At 42.3% G+C, this 17,500-nt stretch overlaps 1 protein-coding gene across 12 annotated transcripts in view; it reads right to left on the bottom strand.

The window, feature by feature from the left end:
- The window catches only part of LOC143024996 (transmembrane and coiled-coil domains protein 2-like), a 749,123-nt gene that overhangs the window by 380,261 nt on the left and 351,362 nt on the right, over positions 1-17,500 (bottom strand). For 11 of the 12 annotated variants that reach the window (XM_076184578.1, XM_076184576.1, XM_076184581.1 and 8 more), the window contains one exon: positions 16,520-16,744. The exons of the other annotated variant lie outside the window; for it this stretch is intronic. In XM_076184578.1, the coding sequence (XP_076040693.1) occupies positions 16,520-16,744 (225 nt within the window). The remainder of the gene's footprint in view (positions 1-16,519; positions 16,745-17,500) is intronic. 12 annotated transcript variants of the gene reach the window in all.

Below are 17,500 nucleotides of genomic sequence, written 5' to 3'. Positions count from 1 at the left end.
GAAGGGGATGGGGCAGGGAAACCCCAGAAAGCCAAGAGAGGTAGTTACCCGTCAACTAATACCCAAATACTAATACCCCAATACTAAGAAGCCTGATACTAATACCCTAACTTGTAAAGCTTTCCTATGTCCTCGTTCTGTCCGCTAATCCTTAGGATTTACTTACACGAACCCTTAACACTGAACCCCTCAACCCCTTACGTCCTGCTGGATGCCGGCAGGAGGTTTGATTTAACTTCGTGGTAACATACACACACACACACACACACACATACACACACACACACACACGCACGCACACACACACACCACACACTTCCAAGAACCTAATCGCAAAATGCCCCACAAGACCTTAAAGGCTTAAACGAACACAAGATGAGAAAATGATGAATAATTAATAATAATAATAATAATTAATAATAATAATAATCAATTATAATAATAATAATAATAATAATAATAATAATCAATAATAATGATAATGGAAATAATAACGAATAACAAAATAATAGAAGTAACAATTAATACTACAACTAATAAATAATAATGGTAACATTGAATAATAACAATAGAAACAAAATCCACATTGGTAGAACTCTGACTTCTCAGTCCGTTTTCTTTTTTCTTTCCAGCTGCCCATCTCATAAAAAACAAAACATTTGAGATTTGTGAGTCAACTTCTTGACAACGCCAGCGGCGCTCCCAACTTGGGAACAGAAAGTTCCCATCCGTTGGGTCCCAATTTACTCCCCCTTTAAAGATGTCTTCATCAAAGGCTCTGACCTCTGAAGTCATCTTCGCCATTCTGAGGTCAACATCCCGAAGATGTCTTCGTCCTTATTAAACTTCTTAACCTTTTAGAACGTCTCAAGGTGCGTTTGGCTCGGCGCGATGATAATAATCGCTCACCGATGATCGTCCATGGCTCAACGATGATCGTTACACGATTATCTAGATCACTAATTCTTTGTTCTTGAATGATGGGGTTGTTTTGCTTCAAGCTGCAAAATACGAGGCTGATCATTCCAACCGAACCTAAAACCAACGCAATTACCCAAATATAGGATGCCAGGTAGTAGGATGCGCGTCACCCTCCATTGGCAGTGGCAGGAGGCAAAACATTCCTTTAGCCGTTTTCTAAAGTACAGTCACTGCTGGGAATCGGAGAGGAGTGCGGGATTCGAACCTACACCTATGTAACCGGTACCCTGTCCCAGCTATGATCCGTTACTCTACTGAATTAAATTGTCATTTTATTACACCGCCATCTTGACAGTGAGGTACAGTATACAGGATGTCAAAGAACTTATATAGTAGTCACACAGGAATCTAGAAAGCATAGGGCCTTTAGCATCTTAGAGGAGACCCGCAAATCTGAATAAAATCGTCTGGCGGCAGTTATAAAAAAATTATCATCAGCTATGAACGAGATTAAGTAAGATTTAATACTTTAATCCCGGTTGTTTTTCTTAATGTAAAACTACTTATTAACCCGCGAATATACAAAATAACAGAAGTACTCACACGTACACACATACGTACATATGTATACATACATACATGTGAGTATACATACATACGCTTCAGTATTAATACACTTAAAAATAACAGTCATACCTACTGCATATCAAACAACATAAACAAACACATTTGCATACTTCTGGCACCCTTTGCGTCAGTTTCCACTGTCCGAAAGATTACACATCCAAGAAACGACCTATCCCTAGCCCTTAACCTAACCCCTGACCTAACCAAACTTAATAAAACTTAACCTTATCTGACCTGACCTGACCTAACTATACTATCTTCATTGTCCCCTTGACTTCGGTCTTCCGTGGGGGGGGGGGAGTTAATCGCTTCAACGTTGTTCATCCTCCCCCCATCAATCCTCTACCACTCTCCCCTCCCCACTTCAATATCACTCTACCCCCTCCTTGACCATCACCTACTCCCTACCACCCCCTCCACCAGCTGCGATGACGACAGCTGTTTCGACCGAGCAGATCTTCTTAGGCGCTCAAAGTATAGCGAACAATAGTCTTAATAAATAAATCGATAAATAAATGAATAAACGAATAAATGAATAATAATACAAATATAGATTTTATCGCTCGTGACTTGATATAATATATATCTATATATATATCTATATCTATCTATCTATATATATACATATATATATATATATATATATATATATATATATATATATATATATATATATAAGAACACGGGTACGTGTGTTTACTTATGCAAAGTAGACCACTTAGAAAAAGAAACTAACGAAGCAAAGCGCTTTCGCATATTATATCCAGTGCAAAAAGTACTTTTTGCACTGGATGTAATATACGAAAGCGCTCTGCTTCGTTAGTTTCTTTTTCCAAATGGTCTACTTTGCATATATACTGTATAAATATACATACTTCTATACTGCATTTACCTTACAACAAAAACATGTCCTCTCATAAAGAAACACATATCAAACCTCCAACAAGGGAAAGCTAAGACACGTTACATGACAACCGTTTCGTGGTTGACAACTTTTACTCAAGACTATCCCACCGTCATGGAGTTTTCTAGGGGGCGCCGGTACGCTGACGTAGCACCCCGTGGGCGTGGAGGACACGCCCACGGGCCGCAAGCTCCACCGTAGAGCTACGGTTATGACGTAGAAACTAAGAAAATCTTCCTCAACGATGACCCAAACGAAAAATAGAATTTTGTTTCATAACTACCGTACACTGGAGGATGCTGGCCGAGGAGGTTAGAGCGTCGCTACTTGCGGCGGAGGTCGAGGTAACGCCAGATGATTTTATTCAGTTAAGGAAAACCCTTTCCGGTAAGAGTGTTGCATTGAAGTCACCCAAAACACAAAAACATAAGCTGAAGATTTTCCAAGTACAAATACGGAGAATACGACCTCTAAGCTATTCACACATCTCAAAATGAATGCAGAATGGACGCTAGGAACAGGACATCCCACGGGGCGCCACTTCCAGAGTTCAAACACTACAGAACAAGACAGGCATGTTCAATATTGTTTCCTAATTTAATTCACTTAATTCCTGTAGGTGCCAAGATAAGAGGGAGGGGGGAGGGTGGAGGGGAGTGGAATACATAGGAAATGGAATGGGTGGGAGTGGTTTCTATGCCTTTTTCTTTTTGGCTACCCCCCGTGTAGGGGGAAAAAGCCTTTGGTATATGTATGTATGTAATTCCTGTAGTTGGAAAGAATTTAGGTGGCGCGCCGTGGAGTGCCCTGTTGTCTCTCCTTATCCATTCTGGGATGTAGAAATAGCTTGGAGGTCGTATTCTACGTTTACGTAATTGAAAAAAAGCTTCAACGGGCGATATATTGTATCTAAAGGTTTCATCCATGCATGGTGTCTAATTTGATCGTCTCCTTTCCTACCTCGTGGTACTCTTCCTTCTATTATGTTTGCCGTCACACGATTTTATTCATCCCTGTGACGATATCTCCATCCAGAGCATTCTCAACATTTTCCCCCTTCACGTACCCCGAGAGCCCCAGACCATCGACCCGTACCTCCATGAACCAGACATAGAATACAGAACGGTAATATAAGAAGACTAACTGAATATACAGTGGCACAGCAATGGATATAAAACGGTTCAAACTGGAATGACTTTATTCATCAGTTAAGCATTACTAAAATAAAAAAAAAAATGCACAGTGATACAGGCGTGTAGAGTTAAAGGTTTAATTCATCTTTCGTTAGTCGTCTCGGCAACCCTGATAAACCGTCCCGCGAACCTCAGTTTTTTGTTTTTGTTTTTTGTTTTGTTTTTCATCTCAGGTTTTTTTTCGAACCCCAGGTTAAGAACAGTCCCATCTAGAATAAACCCTTTCATACCGGGTTGTCCTTTTACTTTATTTCCTGCTGTCGCCAGGCGATTTCATTCAGCCTCGTCTATCTATATACCAAGGGCACACGTAATCAAAAATATAATAAACAAGTAAACAAATAAAATTAATCAAATTGATAAAGGTGAAATGAAAAACTATAAATATAAAACAGATAGAAAACAAAACAAAGATAAAGCAAACGAAAATAAAAGATAATAAAATTAAAAAAAACATTAATTAAATCAAATCATATATCACACCTATCTAACCCCTAATATTTACATAAGAACATAATATTGAAGGAGACTGCAAGAGACCAGAAGACCTACACTAAGCAGTTCCATGTCCATTACTACCTGTTCTTAAAACAACCGATAGTTTCAGCGCTCACTTCTACATGGTTACTAGGTCCACCTTAACCCCCTTCAAGACTTAACTAGCTAAAGACTTATTCCGGTTAATGTTGCGACGTGGCGAGCAGGCTTAGTCACATGACCCAGCTGATGACGTCAGCGCTAACTGGCTAATACGTAACAAAGTTAAGGAGGAGTTTCGTAAACCGCTTTGGCCCGCGTTTCCCTCATAAACAACATCATCATGTTGCAGATTAAAATTGCGGATTAAGTCATCTTTTCCGGTTTCGATATTGCAGATTAAAATAAAATGTGCGGATTAGAATTCTAAATAGAGAACATACGCATTCGAAGGAGTAAAACTAGGCTCATATTGCGGGTTAAAAATTGAAGATTAAACTGATTTGCTGTCTCAAATTTGGTGAATAAAGTATAGTTTGCGGATTATAATTCTAAATGGAAAAAATACGCATTTAGCGGAGTCTAGTTCCATCTAAACCTTAGGCGCATTTTGTGGATTTTAAATTCTAATCTGAAACCAAACGCAATTTGCGGACTATAGTTGTACATGTATATTTTATGACCTTACTGCACTGACGCGTTCGTAGCATGGTACTGATTTGTAACTACCTTTTTCTCCAAATATGGTATACCTTCTTAAAGAAAAAGAGAATCTGTTATGGTAGCAGATGAAATTAATTTTCAAATATCTTTAACTGAGTGTGTATTCATTTATTTTTATCTTTAACTTTGTTTCCTCTTCATGTCAACCGAGAAGAGGTCGAAGAGGACGGGATGGCAAAGAAAAATGTAAAAAAAAAAAAAAAAAAAAAAAAAAAAAAAAAAAAAAAAAAAAAAAAAAAAAAAAAAAAAAAAAAAAAAAATAATAATAATAATAATAATAATAATAATAATAATAATAATTTGAACGTCAGAGTGGAAAGCACATCAACTTCGATGGTTTCCACGTAGATGAACTTTCAGCCAATTTTTTTTTTTTTTTTTGGAAGGGGGGGCATACCCCTCTCCCCACACAAAAAAGGGGGGTGAACTTGAGCACTGACCAGAGATTTTTAATGCTGCATAATAAAAATTGGGACCCAACATTGTACACACACCCAATAAAGAAATGGAGGGGGGGGGGACAACCTGAGCACTGGACAGACAATTTTAATGCTACAGTATAAAAATTGGAGTTCAACACTATACACCCCCCCCCAAAAAAAAAGAGGGTCAACTTGAGTACTGACCAAATATTTTTAATGCTGCAGAGTAAAAATTGGAACTCGCCACTGTACACCGCCCCCCTCCCCCCACAAAAAAAAGAGAAATAAAAGAAGGGTTGGGGAGGGACACAATGGTTCACGAGAAGTAAATCCTGACTGCCAATACATGGATTTGGCCGTCTCATTAGGAGAAGACCAAACTAATCCCAACGTAAATTACAGCGCACGGGTCCCTCACCCCCCTCCCTTTTTTTTTAATAGAAAATATGGGGAAATTGGTCACAACACGAGGCTTCCGGGGGAGGGTAGAGGGAGCCCTGTCTCGTAAAAAAAAAAAGGTCACATGTCAAATACTTTAATGATACACGAACTTTATGAGAAAAAGGTTGCTAATAGCAACAGGTCTGATAGGCCCAATCCACGCACGCACACACACACACACACACACACACACATACACGTATGCTTACACACACACACACACACACACACACACACACACACGTATGCTTACACACACACACAAGTATACTCGCACAAACACACACGTATACTCGCGCACACACACACACACACACACACATTTCTATTTCTTTACCTTCACCATGTAATGTAAAAAAGACGACCCCCCATTGAGCTCCTTGAACATTATCATCATCATCATCACTTGGGGGCGTCATACGCCAGGGAGCGCTTTGCTTCACTCCCACGCCGGCACCAGTCCCCTTCACGATTTCTCCGAACAGGCAAGCTCCCATGCAGGCACCCTTCCTTCCCTCCCACTCCACTTGCCCCAGCAGCCAGGAATCCTGTGTGGGCGTCACCTCCTCTCGTCTTCTGTCGAGGGTTGTTAATATATATTTTTGGATTGAAATTGGACAAATTTAGAATTAAGAGGGAAATAGACAAGAACCGATTGACTAATAGAGCGGTCAACGAATGGAATAGACTTAGTAACCAGGTAGTTAGTGAGCGCTGAAATTATCGGTTGTTTTAAGAGAGGGTTAGGCAACTTTATGGATGCGGGTGACAGGTGGTAATGGACATGGAACTGCCTAGTGTAGGCCTCATGGTCTATTGCCGTCTCCTTCATTCTTATGTTCTTATGTCTTTATTCTGGCCAGCGAGAGGTGACTTTATTTAACCAGCTGGGTCAATATGGGAGCGGAGAAATTCGATTCAGAATCACATCTTAGCCAGGGTCAGTGGCCATCACTGAAGCCACTGTCTCTCGATGCGAGATCGACACTTCCCTGGGGACACGTTCCCCTCACGTTTCTCCTTCCTAGGAACGTGAGAGGAACGCCATCTGCGCATGGGACGCCATCTGCGTCGTCGAGGGGACCAGCTGGGCGGGCCGGAATGAGAAGCTCAGGACTTGTGGCTTCGTCGAGAGGGGAAGTTGAGGACAAGACACTGAGGCAGGCTAGGGGGGGAAGGGGAGGTTAGGGGAGGGGAGGTTAGGAGAGGGGAGGTTAGGGGAGGGGAGGTTAGGGGAGGGGAGGTTAGGGGAGGGGAAGCTAGGGGAGGGGAGACTATGGAAGGGGAGGCTAGGGGAGGGGAGGGTAGGGGAGGGGAGGTTAGGGGACGGGAGGTTAGGGAAGGGGAGGCTAGGGGAGGGGAGGCTTGGGGTGGGGAGGCTTGGGGAGGGGAGGCTAGGCGAAGAAAGGGGGGCTAGAGGAGGAGGGGGAGGCTAGGGGAGGAAGGGGAGGCTAGGGAAGGGGAGGTTAGGGGATGGTAGGTTAGGGTAGGGGAGGCTAGGGAAGGGGAGGCTAGGGGAGGGGAGGTTAGGGGAGGGGAGGTTAGGGGAGGGGAGGGGAGGGGAGGGGAGGCTAGGGGAAGGAAGGGGAGGCTAGGGGAGGAGGGGAGGCTAGGGGAGGAAGGGAAGGCTAGGGGAGGGGAGGCTAGGGAAGGGGAGGCTTGGGGAGGGGAGGGGAGGCTAGGGGAAGGAAGGGGAGGCTAGGGGAGGGGAGGCTAGGGGAGGAGGGGAGGCTAGGGAAGGGGAGGCTAGGGAAGGGGAGGCTAGGGAAGGGGAGGCTAGGGGAAGGAAGGGGAGGCTAGGGGAGGAGGGGAGGAGGGGAGGCTAGGGGAGGGAGGGGAGGCTAGGGAAGGGGAAGCTAGGGGAGGGGAGGCTTGGGGAGTTGGAGGGGAGGGGAGGTTAGGGGAAGGAAGGGGAGGCTAGGGGAGGAGGGGGAGGCTAGGGGAGGGAGGTTAGGGGAGGGGAGGCTAGGGAAGGGGGAAGCTAGGGGAGGGGAGGATTGGGGAGGCTTGGGGAGGCTAGGGGAAGGAAGGGGAGGCTAGGGGAGGAGGGGGAGGCTAGTGAAGGAAAGGGAGGCTAGGGGAGGGGAGGGTTAGGCTAGGGGAGGGGAGGCTAGGGGAGGGGAGGGGAGGCTTGGGGAGGGGAGGGGAGGGGAGGCTAGGGGAGGAGGGGGAGGCTAGGGGAGGAAAGGGAGGCTAGGGGAGGGGAGGTTAAGGGAGGGGAAGCTAGGGAGGGGGAGGCTAGGGGAGAAGGGGGAGGCTAGGGAAGGGGAGGCTAGGGAAGGGGAGGCTAGGGAAGGGGAGGCTAGGGAAGGGGAGGCTAGGGGAGGAAGGGGAGGCTAGGGGAGGAAAGTGAGGCTAGGGGAGGGGAGGGGAAGTAGGGGAGGGGAGGGGAGGCTAGAGGAGGAATGGGAGGCTATGGGAGGAAGGAGAAGTTAGGAGAAAGGAGGTGGGAGCCTAGGAGATGGGAGGGGAGGCTTGGAGAAAGGAGGGAAGAAAGGGGGTAGGGGGAGGGGGGAGGGGGGAGGGAAGGCTACGATGGGGAGGGGAGGCTAGGGGAGGGGTCCTGTCTTGACCTCAAAACGTGTTTCCAAACAGCGCCATCCCCGTTCAGGAGCCATTTGTTGAGGGACAAGAATATCATCAAATAGTTCCCTTGAGCGTGGCGATTACATGGGGCGAACTGAGGAGATTGGGAATCCTCCTTTTCGTTTTTTTTTTCTTTAATTCATTAAGAGTCTAGGCTAACCCCTAATACGGGGGAAAATATGTATAGTACACAGTATAGTACACCTAGGAAATTACGAGCGACGGGAACACAGATAAAAAAAAAATATATATATATATATATATATATATATATATATATATATATATATATATATATATATATATATATATATATCACAATGGCGCCTGCACCTAATTAATCTTTCTAAATCTTATTTAAACCTCTTTTTAATCGAAGTTAAGAACCAACGAACCTAATAGGCTGAAGAGGACAACAATCCCAAATTTTCAATACCGTCCCTAAAATGGTTCATCATTTCCCTCTCTCTCTCTCTCTCTCTCTCTCTCTCTCTCTCTCTCTCTCTCTCTCTCTCTCTCTTTTTTTTTTTTTTTTTACAGTCTCGTCCTCTTCGACCTGATCGATTGCAAACGTTTCCGAGCGATTAAACGTGTCTAAAGCTCAAACATTTCCGTGTCTCGATGACCAATTTGAGACCCGAAAGAGTGCGAGATATTGAGCTTATCCATACACATTCCTTTTTTTCATTTTGAGTTTTATTATGATGATCTGGTTTATCAGGAGGCTAGGACGGTGCCCCTTACAGAGGACTTTGTAGCGTTGGATTTAATGAACCATGACCTAGGTTCAACTCGCCGGTGGCAGGGTTCGAACCCTCACCTCGACCTTCGTCGCAAGTACCGACGCTCTAACCTACTCGGCCAGCGAGATCTCCCTGTTTTATTATAGTATATTTCAATATATTTCAATATAAGAACATATAACATAAGAACATTACCATTACAGCCTGCCATCCTCAGTCATACAGTTTTAATATATTTCATACTACGACTCAATATTAGACTTGAAAGTCTAATATCTGAGACTATTACGACCTATGTGACGGTACTATGTAAAAAATAAACACATAAATAATCATAAATAAGCAAATAAATGAAAAAATGCTGAGGCAAAATAAATAAGCAAAGTATATAAACAAAACAGATATAATGAAACAGAAAAGGAAAAAATAAATAAAAAATTGTGCTTTGCCAGGTCCCCCCTCATTCAAGCAGATCTTTGTCCCCCGATTGGCCCCAGCCGGACGGAAAGGCTTCATCTCCCCTCTTCTCTAATAAACCTGATACGGGTCGACTTCCCACTCTATCCCGTTGCAGTGGCGTAACGGTGCTAGGTGTAACGACGTACCTGGAGAGGAAGTCTAATATATATATATATATGTATATAGATATTATACTAATGACCCACTTTCGGAGAAGAATAGGCGAAATTAAAGAGATCCGTGCCTATTCTTCTCCTACAGTGGGCCATTAGTATAATTTTACCAATGTGCTACATTACTTTGTGGTGATATATATATATATATATATATATATATATATATATATATATATATATATATAATGTATATATATATATATATATATGTATATATATATATATATAAATTTATATATATATATATATATATATATATATATATATATATATATATATATATATACACACTTTTTATAATTGGAAAGACTTTCATTTATTATTTCTTTACTCAACTTTGACCCCAAGACTGAGGAGGCGAAGAGGACTCGTCTGGGATGAGTGGTTGTGTCTGTCGCCAATTGGAACAAAACCAATAAAGTGTGCCACTCGGTTGACAAGCCAAAATATTTGGCGCATGCGCACGTTAACTACCACGGTAGTTCCCTTCAACATCTTCACAAACCGAAAGTTTCGAAAAAAAAAAGGTCTCTTCCTATGGAACTCGAACCCTAGGGTGAGCCTAACAACCACGCTATGACGGATGTCTAACAGGACTTACATGGAACTATAGCTGCAGCTTCCAGTTCTAAAATCTTTATTTTCAGGAGATCCAACAAGTAAACATTTAGACTGAATCTCTCTCTAGCGGAGAAAAGAAAGTTACTTAAAGATACATATATTGCGATCACTGTGATCCTCTTCAGCGTGATTGTACAAAGGTTGGGTGGACGTTTATTAAACGAGTCTTTCTATGTGAAACAAATATATACCTGTCCGATGGCTCTCCTGAATATAACACTCAGTGAAATAGAGACAATAATGCATACCCTCAGCGAACTGACGTCGGGAAGCCACAGGAGCAGTTCCAGGTAGTTTATTTTTTACCCTGTTCACACTATCGGTTTGAACCGCGCGGAAACCGCGGCGGTACCGCATACTCAAGGAAGTGTGCGGTTGTGTGTGAATACCTATAATGACATACCTATAATGACATCCCCCTCCTCTCACCTGCCTGCACGGCAGCAAACAACAGGCGCACATCAAACCGCTAGTGTGAACAGGGCCTAAGACACCCGTCGTGGCTCGTAGCGTCCTACCTTTGTGAGGCACACAAACTAGAGTTACGAAACCACTCAACCCCTTCATGCAAAATGAGTGTTTTTTCCAGCTGCAGATAACGCCATATTGATAACACACACGTTATTAAATATATATATATATATATATATATATATATATATATATATATATATATATATATACATATACATATCTATGTATGCTATTAAGAACACGGGTACGTGTGTTCACTTATGCAAAGTAGACCACTTGGAAAAGGAAACTAACGAAGCAGAGCGCTTTCGTATATTACATTTTCAGTGCAAAAAGTACTTTTTGCACTGAAGATGTAATATACGAAAGCGCTCTGCTTCGTTAGTTTCTTTTTCTAAGTGTTCTACTTTGCATATCTATATATACATATATATATATATATATATATATATATATATATATATATATATATATAAAACAACAATGATAAAATAAATAGAAACCAAAATCACCATGGGAGCTTCTGTAAACTGAATTCCATGAATTCGCTCTCGATGCGGGATCGTCCTTGGCGAACGGCAAGTCCGCCTGGCCCCCTCCCTCCCCCTTCCCCCCCCACCACTCCCATCCCCCTCCTCTCACTTGCCTGCACGGCAGCAAACAACAGGCGCACATCAATCGGTAGATACAAAGTTTTCAATAACACACGGTATAGCAAGCGGAGTCACGATAAGGGAGCCAGATATGGAGAAAGTGATACAGATAGATACAATTTTGATAGAGACAGGTGTGTATACGCACGCACGCACGCACGCACGCACGCACACACACACACACACGCACACACACACAATTATATATATATACATATATATATATATATATATATATATATATACATATATATATATATATATATATATATATAGAGAGAGAGAGAGAGAGAGAGAGAGAGAGACAGAAAGAGAAACAATAAAGAGTGAATGTTATATCTTTACACACTCGCATATACATACAAATACTCCAAAGGATAACACATTTTATTATGAAATAACGAGTGTTTTGAATCCCTCTGTACCTATGTATTATGCATTTCACTGACGTCATGCAATTCATGACTGCCTTTTCCCAGGCGCGGACAGGACGTTCTAGTGTCTAACGAAGCCTCAATACCCCGCAAAACTCCTGACGAAATGAAACGCCTATCAAACCTGAGCTGTCGCGACAATGAGACCCAAGGATCGATAGAGCTGCTATCTATATGTAATGTAACCATCGAGAAACATACTGATGCCACTGACAGCCGTAATACCTATACTATTTCCATTATCTCGTGAGCCATACATACATACATACATACCAAAAGGCCTTTTTCCCATTATAAGTGGGGTGACAAAATCAAGCATACATACACTCTACACCCATTAGAAACCTATTCATCACCCCCCCTCCCATCTTAGCACCTCGTGGATGAGGGGCCATCCCTCCCTTCCGGCACACGGCTCGGGTCAAAAGTAATGAAGTAAAACGGAAATAATTGGAAACTGATTGGGAACATCAAACGTTGCAGCAAAATCATCCGAGCTAATTGGGGCAAAATCCGGACGGCCGAAAACCAAAGAGGATTATTACATCGAAAACTGAAAATAAAATTATCGGGAGGTAAAAATATACTGAAGCACATAAACAACACCAAAGATTCGTTACAAAAAGAGTTGGGGAAATATGCTGACTGACACGCATCCCAGAGAAAAAGAGAGAGAGCAAGAGGTAAAAATGCACTGATGGATACACACGGCAACCAATAATATACGAAATATACATATATATATATACTTATATATATACATATATATATATATATATATATATATATATATATATTACACTTCTACACATGAACACCAATCAGTCCTCCGAAACACCATAAAACAACAATAATACAAACAATTCCGAAAATATGTACTTTTAACTTTGACGTCATTAAACACGCGTCATGAAGCATACTAAAAATCAACGAAACACCATTTTCACTTATCACACCAGAAATGGAACAAAAAAAGTTTTATAAACCTCTCTCTTTTCGGAATTTCTCGAATTCGGAACTCTCTAATATTCGTAAGACAGAGTTACAAAATCTAGACAGTCCCAGACACCAGAGGAATTTCCTAGAACTTCCTAGATCGGAAGCGAGAAACCCGTGGTGGGGCAAAGCCCAGTCAGTTGTGGCAAGCCGTCTGGTTGCTTAGGCCGGCGTTGGGTTGCCTTGCCGCCCGAACGGTATTCACTGTGCTACGGCGCTGTGTGTGTGTGTGTGTGTGTGTGTGTGTGTGTGTGTGTGTGTGTGTGTGTGTGTGTGTGTGTGTGTGTGTGTGTGTGTGTGTGTTCAAAATCTCCAAATTTTAATTTTCTGCATGACTGCAGAAGGTTGGTGTGTGAAGCATTATCCTGAGTTCTTAGTCCACAAGCAATCGTGAGCAAGCACAAGCACATTCTCCGTGGTCCCTTGATTGTCCAACAAGGTATTCTCTCTCTCTCTCTCTCTCTCTATCTCTCTCTCACACACACAGACCTGAGCTTAACACAGCTTCCTCCCACCTCTATACACCACGCAGTCCTAAAGCTCTTCCCAATACAAAGATCTTGTGAAATGACCTTTAGAAACCTAGCTAGCCAGAGGCATCTGATCTCTCTCTCTCTCTCTCTCTCTCTCTCTCTCTCTCTCTCTCCAATCGGTCCACACTCAGCCTACATTTCAAACTCCCATTATCCTCTAATATCTACATGATATTATCATTCGAAAAAGGCAAAAGTATTCTCTTGTCTTCGCTCCAATTCACATACAAAGAAACACCATTAATCAATTAATCCTCTGACTTGGTTCTGATTTCCACTACACCGACCATTACCAGGACACAATCATACACACACACACGCACACACACACACACACACACACACACACACACACACACACACACCTTCACATAAAAACGTTTAATATATTTCAATTACAGAAGATAAATATACATATCTAACACATGACACGTATATACACACAAAAATACATAAATGAACATATATATATATATATATATATATAAACAAATAAAAGAACAAGTGAATAAATAAACGAATAAATGTGTTATAAACGTACATGTAAAAATGGCTTATTCTGTGTCGCGTATTCTATTACTCCCTAATGGCGTTTTTGACCGACAGCAACGCCATCTACAGTAGATCGAGCGCAACATCGGGCTGAACAGCGGGGCACCCACGTGTTTTTCCTGCACTCGGTATACAAACGTGGTTACACAACTTTGTGAATTTTGAATCAGTTCCTGGTTATTACAAAAAGTGTTAGGGAAAAATATAAATAAAAAGGAGTTTTGGCAACATAAAAGATAAAGAAACAAGGTCTGCAAAAAATATGGCAACAAAATATAGGATGCAAATATCAGTGATTAAGGTGATTAACCTGAAAATCCATGGATAAAAGAATAAATAACAGAATCAACACAAAATGCAACATAAAAAGTACATATAAAAGCAAAAGCAAAATATACAAATTAAAAACAGAAATATTACAGAAAAGCAAACAGTCACATCTAATCGTGTGTGTGTGTGTGTGTGTGTGTGTGTGTGTGTGTGTGTGTGTGTGTGTGTGTGTGTGTGTGTGTGTGTGTGTGTGTGTGTGTCTAATTGTATTATACAGGAAATAAGCACCTCTTGTAGGGTCTTCCCTCTTAGTATCCAATGTTCATACCTAATTTAAAAAATTGTATGTATCACATCATGGACTCGTGATCGACAGCTATTAGCCTCCCGGATGAGACCTAAGAGATTGTATATGGCCCAATCTATGGGTAAATACTATGACAATACCCGCACACACACCCAACTCCTTGCCCACCAGAGTTGGAGTGCTGGCTCGCAGTGCAGCGATGCTGAAATGTATTGAGCCCTGGGCGGGATTCGGAACTCGGATCGCTAATTTAGTGGTCGACAACAGTACCATTACACCGTCAAGCCGTGTGTGTGTGTGTGTGTGTGTGTGTGTGTGTGTGTGTGTGTGTGTGTGTGTGTGTGTGTGTGTGTGTGTGTGTGTGTGTGTGTGTGTGTGTGTGTGTGTGTGTGTGTGTGTGTGTGTGTGTGTGTGTGTGTGTGTGTGTGTGTGTGTGTGTGTGTGTGTTCGTGCATGGCTGAGACCAGAACTATCCTCCATCACGCCATTTTCGCTTTCAAATTCTCCAGCTGCCAATACTCGAAGTCTTCCTCCCGACCCAATTCCACAACGGTGGTACGTCTTCGCCGATTCCAGAAGACCCAAAGAGTCTCCAAGAAACCTCAGGTTCCTTTCCGTGGCTGAAGATAAATCCAAACGAGATCCTCTCCGGAAAGAAACCTTCTGGAAAGATACCGGAAGGTTCTGCCCTGGTTTCTCTCGTTGTGGAAGACGCGACACCAGAGGTGGTCGTATTCAGCTTCCGGGTCATATTGACTGGAAACTCTTGAAGAAAGGATAAGGTGGGCAAGAACGAAGCAATTCGATATGTACTGAGAATTCACGCATTTTTTAAAATGACAAATATATCATAGACCTTCCTGTAACATTACTGGATCGAAGCATATACATGATCTATTTCCTTATATATATATATATATATATATATATATATATATATATATACATATATATATATATATATATATATATATATATATATATATATATATATATACTTAGAGAAGAAAAGACAAACGTGAGATTGGATGGCGGGATTAAAACGGAAGATGGTCTAGGAATTGATTTACTCTATCGTTGTGACCAAGAAGACCAAGGTGGTCGCAACGTTAGAGTATATAAATTCCTGGACCATCTTCGTTTTAATCCCAACACCCAAACTCTCATTTGTCATATATATACATACATACATATATATATATATATATATATATATATATATATATATATATATATATATATATATATATATATATATATATATATATACAATTTTCAGCAGGGCGTTTCTGTACTTTTGTTCTATCATGTCTATCCTTGCAGATAATCAAAATGGACACAAATGTTGACAAAATATAAAATATTTAGGTGCATAAACAAATACATTTTGTATATACATCGAGCGTGTGTGTACATGTGTGTGTGGTCAGTGAAAGCTACAGGGAAGCTACATAGAAAGAACTCAATGAAAGCGACACACCCAAATGAAGACAAAGGTAAGCAGTGTATGGACAACACAAGAAAATGAAAAAAAAAAAAAAAAAAAAAAAAAAAAAAATTGGGGAGAAGGTTGACCAATGGGATGAAAAAAAAAAAAAAAATGGGGGAGAAGGTCAATGGGATGACACTTCCTATTACATGAATAGGCAACGATGATTGGGACGATCGGGCGTACCTGATCACGATCCTTCAACCACCAACGCGCGAGTATGCACAGAGCGAAACTTGGATGCACAACTGTACATCGTGATGTCCCGAGCATGTTCGAGTGACATTCATGTTGTGTTTACGGAAGCAAGCAATCGTGCATGTCAATCAAGCAAAAGCAGCGAACCAAGTCAAAGCTTGAAAGCGTGTGGAATTATTCAGCGGTGACACAGCACAGCCCCCGACGTGGGCGTACGGGCGTGCAGGTGCCTCCACGTGCGTGCTTACGGGCGCGAAAGGGCCTAGCGACCGCCCGGTGGTGGGCGTGCGGGCGTGGTCAACGTAAACCATCATTCTCACCTGACCAGCGGGAACGAAAAGTTGCGGGTTAATACAGGTCTCTCTTCAACCAGGTTCTGGCTTTTGGGCCTGCCCATGGGCGTGATGGGAGGCGTCACTGAGGGCGTGTCTTTGGGCGTGGCCGTGTCTGTGGGCGTGGGCGTGAAGATCAGACCATGCACCGTCCGATGGCGCCAAAGTCTAGACGCCCGTGAGCCCTTCCCTCTGGGCGCGCCCTCCCAGGATCTGTAACATACATATCATGCACTACTACACATTCGTCATGCACTACGACGCCCAGACTTTGTGCATGACAGCTCAGCGTCAGGGCGCGCACGCGTTAGTTCATCTGGCCATGCACTACAGAACGCTCATCATGCTTACAGGACGGTCATCATGCACTACAGCATGCTCACCATGCTTACAGGACACTCATCATGCACTACAGCATGCTCACCATGCTTACAGGACGCTCATCATGCACTACAGCATGCTCATCATGCTTACAGGACGCTCATCATGCACTACAGAACGCTTATCATGCTTACAGCACGTTCTTCATGCACTACAGCATGCTCATCATGCTTACAGCACCTTCTTCATGCACTACAGCATGCTCATCATGCTTACAGCACGTTCTTCATGCACTACAGCATGCTCATCATGCACGTTCTTCACGTACTACAGCACGCTCATCATGCTTACAGCATGTTCTTCATGCACTATATCAAGCTTATCATGCACTACAGCTAATACATTCTGTATTGAACTAACACCATTCATAACAACACCGGGGTGTAGGTCGTATATTTCAACCCACGCAGCCGGAAAGTTTCATGCGCGGGAAGTCGACATGCGCCATGCACGCCATTGTTTTATTCTATTTTTTTTCCTTTTACCAAGTTCCATATATTGTGACACATACCACATACCACATACCACAACACGGTCTATAATATCCGTGATAAGAAACCCATGGTTCAGATGTGTACACACACACAC

Source organism: Oratosquilla oratoria, chromosome 4, assembly GCF_046742065.1.
Source record: "Oratosquilla oratoria isolate Oo_2021 chromosome 4, ASM4674206v1, whole genome shotgun sequence".
Classification (NCBI taxonomy): Eukaryota; Metazoa; Arthropoda; class Malacostraca; order Stomatopoda; family Squillidae; genus Oratosquilla; species Oratosquilla oratoria.
Note: the sequence above shows the minus strand (reverse complement) of the source record. Positions and strands in the feature narration are given on the sequence as shown.